The sequence below is a fragment of the Gordionus sp. m RMFG-2023 genome, chromosome 2 (assembly GCF_954871325.1).
Source record: "Gordionus sp. m RMFG-2023 chromosome 2, tfGorSpeb1-WG-v2, whole genome shotgun sequence".
Taxonomy (NCBI): domain Eukaryota; kingdom Metazoa; phylum Nematomorpha; class Gordioida; order Chordodea; family Parachordodidae; genus Gordionus; species Gordionus sp. m RMFG-2023.
The window spans coordinates 51,879,537-51,891,637 of NC_088776.1; the positions used below are offsets into that span (position 1 = coordinate 51,879,537).

The window sequence follows — 12,101 nt, forward strand, 5'->3', positions numbered from 1 at the left end:
TAAACTAATATCAGAATTTATTATGTTGGATAAATTGATAAAAAATAAAAACACTAAAAATCTTTGGAAGAAATAATTATGCAAATATATTGAAACCTGGAGTTATTTACACGGTAATGCCATATTAGAAATGAAACATTTTCTAACTATAAAATAATAACCAGAATGATATGATGAAACAATTAAGATTTTATATATTGTCGCACCACCTTGCTATATTATATCTTAAAATAATAGTAGTTTGTAATAATATCAAAAATACACTTGTATTAAAAATTTAACTCAAGACTGTTTTTCGAAAAAGAAAAAAATATCTTTCCTAAAAACACGTAAAAAAAGAGAAGAAAAGATATCAAATTTATTACATCTATTGCAGGATGAATAATAAAATGTTTAATTTTAAAAATCATATATAACTAAATAGATGGCGTTAAATACTTGAATGCAATTTGTTATTATATTTATTATCAAAACCATTTATGAGTAAAATTTATTATAATATTAACTGTAGTATATTATATAACTGTCAAATACGTCTATAAAAGTGGCATTATATCTAATATTTTATAAACAACTGTATATAGTAGAGGATTATAAACCTTATGTCTACTTACTTTTTATAAAGAAATCTCTTATACTTATTTGGACCTTGAAAACATTTTTAAGATATGATAATAAAATTTCAAAATAAATATACAGTTGATTAATCATTTTGAACTCAGCTAATTACAATATTAAATTTGTTAATTTTCAAATAATATATGATTATATTTATTTAATTAGGGTTAAATAATAATTTAAATAATAAATGTCAATTAAATTTCAACTGTTAAAGCTAAATTAATATTTAGTGCATTATTGATATTACATTTTTAATACAGAATTTGATTGCAAGCTGACATAGTGAAAATATAATTTATATGCAATCCAATGATACATTGTATTAATCTAATCTAATAATTAAAATAATATTCATTTAATAAAAATTTAAATAGTCTTATTAAATTCTAAATAATAAAATTATATCTATATATTACTTAATGGAATTATAAAAGAAATCATTCAGTGGGCAATCAAAAAAATTTATTTTTAGTTCAAAGGGATATTAAGGAGCCATTTAAAAAAAAATTTTGCTTCAGGGGGCTATTCAAATTTTTCAAGGGGCTCGAGCCCCTGCGTTCCCTCCCCCTAGCGACGCGACTGGTTAGATAAATTGATAAAACAAAAACAATAATAATCTTTAGAAGAAATTATGCAAATATATTGAAGTTTTGAGTTATTTACACGGCAAGGATGCTATATAAGAAATGTAACATTTTGTAGCTATAAAATAAGAACCAGAGTGATATGATGAAAGTAATTAAGATTATATATATTATGGTCGCACCACCTCTAGTTGGTATATTACATATCAAAATAATAATAGATTGTAATAATATCAAAAATATCGTATTAAAAATTTAACTCAAAACTGTTTTTCAAAGAAGATAAAAAATAGCTTTCCTAAAAACACGTAAAAAAAGAGAAGAAAAGATATCTAATTTATTACATCCATTGTGGGATGAATAATAAGACGTTTATTTTAATAATATTTTAAACAAATAGATGGCGTTAAGTATTAGAATGCAAATTGTTACTTAAATTTATTATCGATAGCATTTATTATTAAAATTTTAAAATTTTTAACTGTAATATATTATATAACTGTCAAATATGTCTGTAAAAGTGGCATTTTACCTAATATTTTATAAATAATTATATATTAAAAAGGATTATAAACTATTTATCTACTTACTTTTTATAAATAAATATCTTATACTCATTTGGATTTGGAACTTGTTAATAATTTTAGAAAGAGACATAATAATTAAATTTAAAAATCAAAATGTAGTTGATTAGTGATTTAGAACTCGGCTAATGGCAATATTAAATTTGTTAATTTTCAATTAATAAATGAGAATATTTATTTAATTAAGGTTATATAATAACCTTAATAATATAAGTCAATTAAGCTTCAACTGTTAATGCTAAATTAATATTTAGTGAGTGATATTGATATATTTTTAACACAGAATTTGATTGCAAGACAGAGTGAACATATAATTTATATATACAATCTAATCTAATAATTAAAATAGTATTCATTTAATAAAAAATGATAGAGTTTTATTTATTTTTAAATAATAAAATTAAATCTATATATTACTCAATAGAATTATAAAAGAAATCGTTCAGGGGACATTTAAAAATATTTATTTTTAGTTTAAGGGGATATTAAGGAGCAATTTAAAAAAATATTTTTTGCTTCAGGGGGCTATTCAAATTTTTCAGGGGGCTCGAGCCCTTGCGCGCTCCCTTCTAATGACGCCACTGCCTTTCTTATTTTCTAATTTCTCTATGTTATTATTTATTTATTTTTTACTTTCCAATAATAATACCCAATTAATATTAATTAATTTTTTTACATAACTTATTTATTACTAATCAAATTAATTCTAAAATTCATTAACCATTTTAATTACTTATAATAATTATCTTGATATCATAAATTTATTTTTTATTTAAATTTATTACCTGGTCACTTAAATTTAAAAAAAAAACAAAACAATTATATGAATTTAATATTAAATTTATTAAATAAAATAATTAAGTATTTTTAGAAGAAGGACCTTTTTTTTATTCTTATATTTTTTTCTTCCACTCATTACTAACATATATAAATGGCTCGGGTGTAGTTCCACCCTCATATACTTCATATCTGGGTTACGAGGTTTGTTGGTATCCTTGAGAAAAAAAATTGGCATAATTATATGTAGGATGGGCCTTCTTATAATTCACGTACGCTCACCTCTGCGCAGCTCTATGACCAATGTGCTAATAAAGATAAAAATTAACTAAATATTGTATTTATTACAAAGTTTGAAGGTAAATATATTTATAGATGATAAATAGTTTTATAAAAAACAGTAAATATATTTATAGATGATAAATATTTTTGTAAAAAACACAAGCTAATTTTTAATAAATAAATTATCAATTTTCATAATTGCTAAAAATCGGATAATTGCGAAATTTTTAAATATTTTGGTCCCAAGCTATCGTAACTAAACGGTTTTGAGTATAATAGGGTGTGCAATATAAAATATTTTTTGAGCAAAGGGATAAATCTAGTAATTTTTATCCACTCATACAGACGCTGATATAATTCTATTAATTATTAAATCCAAGGAATACAAAGAGGAGAAGTTTGATAATGATAAGGATAGGGAAATGAATCATGGAAGGGATGATTGCATTCATGATAAATAAAAAATTATTGTTTAATATCTCTTCTAAGCAAGATTATATGATATTTTTAGTTTATATAAGAATCTATAAAATAATTATAGATGATTTTGAGCGGCATATAATATTTCTGATCACAATTCATTTAATGTAAGGATGAGTCAACATATAAATATAATTATAATTACAGCTCATGCAAAGGATAAAAAAGGCCCTAGGCTACTAACATTATAGTTAAGAGCCTCTAAATTTTGGTTTTTAGGTAAGATTGTTTTTTTTAGCAATTTAATATTTAAATATCCTATAATTTCAAATTGTGCTTTAGAATGACATGTGTCGTTCACAGCTGTTATGCAATGCTGTTTGTCTCTATTTTTATAATAGTAAACACAAATTGATGTCTTATAAAACTTTGGGTGAAAAACCTAAACCTTTTAAAATAGAAGAAGAAGGTGAACTTTATTACTTGGGATCAGAAGTATATCATTTCTTTTAAACATAAATTAATATGTACAAAGGTTGGCAATTATTTAAGACTATTTCGTGGATCGTTATATAAGAAATATCCTTCTCTATGGAGAAGGATAGCTACTCTTGATGAAAAGAAACAATTATATAAATTGGGTAACCAAATATTGCCTGTTTTTTTAATAAAAGTTTTAATTAAAAAATATTTTACCTATATTATAAAAACTCTGTTTTAATGATATTTATAAACAAAAATAAATATTCAAATGGTGTAGGTATCACTCAACATACCCTTGTGGTTAATATAACTTTGGTTAAGGCAAAAGAAGTTGATGATATTTTTGAAGGCAACGATATAAAATACAAAGCTGTCTCATTCAATAGTGGTCTTAATCCTAGTACTGCATTAGAAGGTGGAATTAATCCTAGGTTTTAGTTTATTCATTTTAAAACAAAATATTCTGTATCATACTAATAAGTTATTTCATCACTTACAAATATGTGTTGGCTATACCCAATTTTTCCCATAACTTCTTCAAATTATTTAAAGCTATTCTAGTGGATAGAGATAGATCCTAAACTTTAATAAATCCATCCATTTAGAGAACACATCCTAATTAGTATATAATCCTCCCAATATATTTAAATAAATATATATGAAGTCTGCCAAGGTTATTTAGCTTTATTCCTATGATGTCCAATATTATGGTATAAATTACATGCCTACCCTTCCAATTCCCGATTTACCATTGGCTACCAGAATTACTCAGGTGCCCATTTTTTCATGTAATGCCCTGGTGTCTTACATGTAATAATGCCTTTCTCCTTAATTTTTGTGAAATTATTACCACATTCCCTTAGTACATCTATTTTTTTTAAAATCCTCACCCCTGTTGCCATTTTTTCCCTGATAAATATAATTTTGACCAACTTGCTATCCTTTACATGATGCAATGATAAATTTAATACGATCTAATTTAAAGAGTCATCAATCTTGGACCTTCATGGATTCTCAAAGGGAGGAGAGGGAAAATGCTTCTCCTTAAGGTCTCCCACAAATTCTTCCTCTGCTCCTAATTTTGATGAAGTATTGGGCAAACAATTCTCTCTTCCCTTCCTATATTTCAATTCAAGTTGAAATTTCCTAATACAAATAACTACCTTTTATAATATCAGAGACAACAGAGCACTTGATTATCTTTCCTAAAAATATATTAAGTGGCAATAGTCAGCGTAAACGATAAATCTCTTTCCTAGCAAATATTCATGCACACAATCTAAACCAAAAATTACAGCCCAGCATTTCCTGTTAAATTACTTTATACTTTGTTTTCAAATTAACTCTTAGAAAGAAAAACAATGAGTCTCTCAATCCCATCCATAAAATGTAACAAAGCTCCTCCTCATCTACCAGATGCATCCAAAGTTAAGACAATAACTTACTGATAAAACAAACCAATGGGTACTTCTCCAATTTTACGTTTCAAAGCTTCAAAAGCAATTTAGTTCTCCTCCTTAGTAAAGGTGACTGCCTTCTTCATCATGTCAATATAAAGGTACTGATATCTTTTATCAATTAAATGGTGATAGTTTATTATAAACTGTTGTGCCTCCAGTTTCGATTTTACAATCACCATTACCATAAATATTCTTGAAATCTTTTGCCAACAATTATACTTCTATGCCATTTATTCTATATCACAGATGCACCATTTCCATAATCCCATACTCTTTTCTCACCCTGCATGTAATCATTTATCTTGGATTTTTACCCAAACTTTCTTTAACAGTCTATTATATGTTTCTATCATTGCCCCTGTTATAAGCAGAGATGCACTGATACTACTCAGGATATCGTCAAATATCGGCATCAGCCAATATTTTAAATTTAACTAACCAGGGTCCGATACTCAATTAGTGCAAATCTATGTGAGGTTATATAATATTATTTAAAAAATTTTTTTTATTAGATTATTCTGGGTCGATTAAAAGAAACATGATGATTGATAAAAAAAAATCCAGAACTTATAAAAACCGGAACACACCTTAAAGAACTGATATGAATTTATAAAACGGAATCGATATCAGTTAATTTTTTGGAGTAGCATGCTCAACCTTACCAATATATGATAATTTTTAATCTAATTAGTATAAATATAAATTTAGATACTATTGATATCCTTAAATTTTTGTATTCAAAATTATATTTAAACAAAATATTAGGGAAAACAAAATTGGCAAAAGAAGTTCGGCTGTTAATTCTATGTTACTTTTCAACAATCCTATCAATTCCACAATCATGCAAGGACCAAATCTTTTAGGTTAAATTTTAAAAGATATTTTAAAATAATGTGGAGATATTTCAGAGACCTGCAGGCCCGGCCCTAAGCCCTACCCTTGGGTTGGGCCAGACCATATATTTTAAATCGCCATTAACTATAAAAATTAAAAATAAATACATAATATTTTTAAACTAAGGGCGGGTTGGACCATGCAAATGGTACCTCTGCTGGTCTCTGAGATATTTACTAAATCTTTAAAACAAGCACACTTATAAGCTATATTATAATTAGAAACTACATACAAAAAAAATTAAGTTATTTTTTCTAAAAACGATAAATATAATTAGCCATGAAAAGGAATAGCAATATTTTGCTAAGGTTCTTCCAAATTTTATGGTTCTAATTTTTTCCTTAGGTTTTCCTATCTTTTTTAGTGGTTTTATAAATTTGGTGTTTTGCCATGTTATAATTTTGATTAAAATGTTTGTTTAAAAAAATTAAATATGGATAAAATTACATGTCATCATTGCCATAAATTATATAAAATAGAATCGTTAGTGTTATAGACACTTAGCTATTTATAAATATATAATATAATGTAAAAAATATTATCATTATAATAATTACATTAAATATTTTTTTCAAATTCTCTAATACATAATTGAATCTTAAAATTATATTCTAATTATAAAATTTAAAATATTCGGCTCCAAAAAATAAGGGTCATTAGTACTTTCTGATTTCCTGCAAATATCCGGGAAAAATATTATTTATTAGAAATGAATAGGGCTGTGGATTCACAAATTTTTCACGATTTTTATTTACCATCTATCTTTGTATCAATTAATAAATATATCAATACTTTATACTTTAAAAAAAAAAAACTATCTAACTTTCACAGATGATAACTTTCACGGATGATTAAGTGTATTTTATTTATTTTTATTTTTTATAAGTTAATATTCTCATTTAAAATATTTGCAACGTTTATGGGTGAATGTAGTTTTGTTAAAAAGCTCCATTTAGTCGATTTTTAAAAAGGACCAAAATTATTGCCTATGACAAAACAATAAAAAAGATTGGCCCGATCCGATATTTTTTGAAAATGCTCTTTGTCGATCCGATTCGATATTAAATATCGGCACAGCCTAAAAGTGAATGAAAACCTTGATCTAGATCTCTAGTAGAACCCTGCAAAATTTTAATATATTTTTGGCCAGGCTCAAGACAAACTTTGGAATATTTTATATACATCTTTTCTTTACAATATATGAATAAATTTAGGAAAATAATATATTATAAATTGATGGAGATATGATAAAAAAAATAAATAAAAACTCCTGATTTGCTTTGCATAAATGTAACGCTCGTCCTTAATTTGTTAAATTAAATATCTTATCAACCCCCCCCCCCTTCCCATTTTAAATCATAAATGAAATCGAATCCATTTTTCTTCTGACTAATCAGGAAACATCCCGTTAGGTGGCATAGTAGGCAACACAAACCCATCTAACAATTCTGCTAATGGCTTAAATAACGCCTCCACGACCTGGAATAATTCATATCACCTTGACGCCGTCCCTTCTGCAACTCCTATATCTAGAACTCGGGCTAATAAGAAAATCAGAAAGTTTTAAAATTATTTTAAATAAAAATGATATCACAAAATTTCAGTTTTTTTTAAATTGAATAAACGTAAAAAAAATGACAAAATGAATATTTATATTTTCGAAAGTCGTCTATTGAAAAGAGACGTCTATCGCGTTCGTTTACATTACTGCTAAAATGTCTTTGATTTTTTAAAGTATTTTTATTATAAGAAATTTTTTTTCTAAAATTAATTATATTTTCAATGTATACAATTTTTAAGAATGGTGTATGCCTAGAGATAAATATATTATATCAACTAATCTATCAATGCACATGAACTATACCGGATATATATTCTAGTCTCATAACTATATAAAGCTAAAAATAAATTTATACTTTATTATAGTTACGACGACATATTATCCCCACAAAACCTATATAATCCACACGAAGAAAAAGAAGGTGCGGCAGAAAAATGCCACGAGCAGCTGATACCTATCAGATTGGACATGGAAATAGATGGCGCTAAATTACGCGACGTTTTTATTTGGAACAAAAACGCCAAACGATCTTTGATTGAAAATATGGGCGAAATCCTTTGTGAAGATGTCCAACTCCTGCCTCTCTCCACCTATCTCCCGGCCGTTTGCCAGGCAATGCGACAACAGATTGACACGCATTTCGAAAATTTTTACTACCATCCCCCGATTAAAAAGGACATCTCGGATAGTTTAAAAAGCGTTGAAAATGGTGATACTGTAAGTGAAATTATACGCGGAAATGATGGCCAAGTTGATGGGAATTCAGTTGGAAATGGAAATGTGGAAAAGGAATCCGGAAAGAAAGAAAGTAATATCAGTAATCCAAAAGATCAAAAAATCGGCCAGGAAGAAGAAGAAAATGATTATTTGTATTCCATGGCATCTCTTGATCAAAGAGTTGTTATTAAGGTTTATAAAATACTATTTAAATGTGAATTTATTAAAATATTAAGATAATTTCCTTATATTTTTCATTATTTTTATTAAATTTAGCCATATTATAATATTTACATGAATTTAAAGCTTAACATCCACGTGGGAAATGTGAGCCTTGTGGATCAATTTGAATGGGACATCTCAGACCCCGACAATGACCCTGAATTATTCGCTCAAACATTGTGCAAAGAATTAGGCTTAGGGGGAGAATTTTTGACCTCCGTAGCTTACAGTATACGTGGACAGATCTCTTGGCATCATAAAACATACGCTTTTAGGTTTAAACCATTTTGAGAATTTTTTGTAATTATATATATAATTTTGATTTATTCCAGGAATACTTTATATTTGTATCTTTTAATATAGAAAACTTTCATAACATTCGTTAGGAAAAAAATAAAGAAAGAAAGAGAGGGATTGAACTAAGAGATGAAAGGAAGAATTATAGATTTGGATTAATATGAAAATTTCTGTATTTTATATCGCTTAAGAATAAAGGGTAGATTTTAAAAATCTTATATATATATTATAGACCTGCAGAAATACTTTTTCATGGCCCTGATTTTTTTTTTCAAAAATTTTTCCCGACCCTGTCCGGGTCTTATATTTTAAGATCCGGCTCTACCAGTTTTTTAAAATTAATTTTTATAGCTAATAATGGCGAGTTAAAATATTTGGTTTTAAAATATACCTCCTGGCCCAGGTTATTTTTTAAATTTTTTTTTAGGCTGACTAGGATATTTAAGAAAACTTTAAGCCTGGCCCGGCCCGGGTATATTTAAAAAATTAAAATACGGCTCAGCCCGTTTATCTAAACCGGACCTGCAGGTCTCATATATATATATATATCATTTAAAATCAGATAGAGGAGAAAATGTTATACGATAACTTCGTTCCTACTCTATGGTAGTTTTGGTCAATTTTCATTGATAGATGTCGTTTTAAGATTTAGAGTTCAATAAAAAATAGATGGAGATTCCTAACATTTAAAACATGAAAGCAAACTTTATAATTAGTAACCATTATACACTAACTTCCCTAACTAAATATGTATACTTAATATGCCACGTATAAATTAGTGAAGCTCCTTTACCTACTGTGGACAGCGCATTCAGAAATACTAATGACGTTGATGCCTGGTGTCCTTTCATCGAAATTTTGACAGACGCGGAAATGGAGAAAAAAATTCGAGACCAGGACAGAAATACTAGGTTAGTGGAATTTTTTTAATATAAAATATATTTTATTACTTTTTTCTCTTTTCCTTATATTTATTTTCTGAGAATTATTGGTTTACTGATCAAAATTTATATAGGCATTCATTTTTAGTGATCCTCGTTTATCTAGCATGCCTATATATTATTTTTTGTCTGCTCATAAATTTTTGCTTATTATTTGTGCTGATCAAATATTTAATTTGATTTCATGATATTGTTTTTATTCCTCAAACTTATATATTTATGATAATCATAAATAATAGAATAGTATTACAAATTTAACATCAATTTCAATTTTTAATATATTTATATTTAAGAATTTAAATTTATAAATCATAAAAAAAAATTGTTTCCCATTAAAATTATTCAGCATTTTATTTGATTATCGTTATCGTCATTTTACCATCGGTTTTAATGTTTATTATTATTTTAAAGTCTCTTATAAGTTTCGAAAATTTTGTTTATTAATTACATTTAATTATGTAATTAATTATCTTTTATCATTTCAATGTATATTTTTAGGAGAATGAGAAGACTGGCGAACACAGCTCCAACTTGGTGAATTATTGCTTTATCATCAAAAATATATTATTGATCTCATGAAATATAATAATTTTATATTTTAATTTTTTGTAAAGTAAAAATATTTTTTTATATTTTGAATTACTTTGTGATTGTATTTACATAAAAGAACAACTTAATATTTATTGTTAGAAAGAATAAAATGCACGCTAATATATTAGTTTGTTAAACGCGATGATATAATGTTTTGGATCCCAGCACTGCCATATTTTTTAGGCAAAGTGTTGCTTTAATAATTATAAATGCATTGCTGAACAAGAAAGATTCAGGTAAGATAACTTTGGTTTATATAGGTAAACTCCTGTATTTTTAATCTTATACAAAATGCTTTTTATAAGACTTGCTTTGTAGATTTTTTTATAGAATAATTAGACTTCCTTTCGGAGAGGCTCGTTCTGTCCTGGGTCAGGCCTGCGGTAATATAATATTTTCTTCCTTTTCATTGCCTAATGTCAAAGTTAAAAAAAAAATAAGAAGAAAAAAGCGCGACGGGAAATATTCCATTTTTATAATATATATTTTTTATAATTAGACTAAGATATAATTAAACATTATTAAATTGTCAAAATTATTGTTGAATATAAAATTTTTTATTCATTAATTAAGATATAGAATAAATATTTTTAGTTTGAAATTTTTCAGCTTACCCTGCAAAAGATATATAGCTATATATAGTAAAACTTATCTAGGCTGAACTTCATCTGTGGAATAAAGATATTATAATGAATATTCACTATATCAGGTTTTTAAAATAATATTATTTAATGATGCCGGGATCTTTGAATTTGGCTCATCACAACAAAATTTATTGGGTAACAAAGGGCTTTCACTAAGCCTATGATTTTTTGTTTATAGCTGTGAGGCGTATTTTCTATAGTTAGGTGTGAACTTTTATTAGCTCACCAATGTAACTCGTAGAGTCGTTTGGAACTGACACGGATCATAAAAGAGAGCAAAAGTGGTGATATCCATATTTTTGTTCTTTATTTTGTGACCAAGGATTCTTAGATTACATTTTCCTAAAAGGGCGGAGGATAGTAGGATTTAGTTAGATTGCACATTGTAGCTGTATCCTTATATTATATCAAAGGCATCTTATTTGAAAAGCATCAAGAATCAATGCGAGTTTTATAATATTATAATGTTATTACATACAATGCCTAGTATTATTCTGAAGTAATCTTAGTTTTTTTTAAATGGATCTAAAATAATATTTAAAAAAAAATTATCTATGAAGTCAACTAATAATTTTAGCCCTTAATAAGATAGAATTTCCAACTAAGCAAACCCCTGCCCAATTTATTTGATATTTTATTTAGACTAGCAGACCAGCGTAAATGGTGCAGTAGGCTCAAAATTTTTGGTATTAATCAAATAATCTTGGCACCATTTAATTTTCTTAAAAACTATTATCAATAAATCTTGAGTTATATAAAAGTAAGAAGGAGCTAGATTCTATGAAGTATTGATAAAATTTGATAATATGTTGAAAAAAAATTATTATATCCTTTAAAAAAGATTCAAGGTTGCCAAGGGTTGGTCCTATCTACCCTAAGGAAGTAATTGTTTAATTTTATAAACCCGAACTTGAAATATTTTTATTGGTCTAATTTTTTTTTTAGAAACTCATAAAAAATTTTAATATTAGCCTCCATAATATTTATTCGATTCGTTTACAGAGGATACCGGACACATCGAAA

At 26.5% G+C, this 12,101-nt stretch overlaps 2 protein-coding genes across 2 annotated transcripts in view; one reads left to right on the forward strand and one right to left on the reverse strand.

Moving 5' to 3' along the window:
* The window catches only part of LOC135925358 (S-adenosylmethionine synthase-like), a 112,811-nt gene that overhangs the window by 13,164 nt on the left and 87,546 nt on the right, over positions 1 to 12,101 (reverse strand). The window lies entirely within an intron of this gene.
* On the forward strand, positions 3,650 to 10,541 carry LOC135923578 (SWI/SNF-related matrix-associated actin-dependent regulator of chromatin subfamily B member 1-like). The gene is made up of 9 exons (XM_065458408.1): positions 3,650 to 3,763; positions 3,804 to 3,909; positions 4,029 to 4,182; positions 5,977 to 6,074; positions 7,503 to 7,665; positions 8,032 to 8,575; positions 8,690 to 8,880; positions 9,682 to 9,813; positions 10,342 to 10,541. The coding sequence occupies exons 1-9, from the start codon at positions 3,683 to 3,685 to the stop codon at positions 10,379 to 10,381; spliced, it is 1,509 nt and encodes a 502-aa protein (XP_065314480.1). The 5' UTR covers positions 3,650 to 3,682; the 3' UTR covers positions 10,382 to 10,541.

Bases quoted from the DNA above. Each gene is read 5' to 3' on its own strand.
- LOC135923578 (XM_065458408.1), top strand. From the start codon at position 3,683: ATGTCTTATAAAACTTTGGGTGAAAAACCTAAACCTTTTAAAATAGAA. The intron at 3,910-4,028 runs GTAACCAAATAT...CAAATGGTGTAG, and splicing joins GAAACAATTATATAAATTGG to GTATCACTCAACATACCCTT. The intron at 8,576-8,689 runs GTTTATAAAATA...ATGAATTTAAAG, and splicing joins ATCAAAGAGTTGTTATTAAG to CTTAACATCCACGTGGGAAA.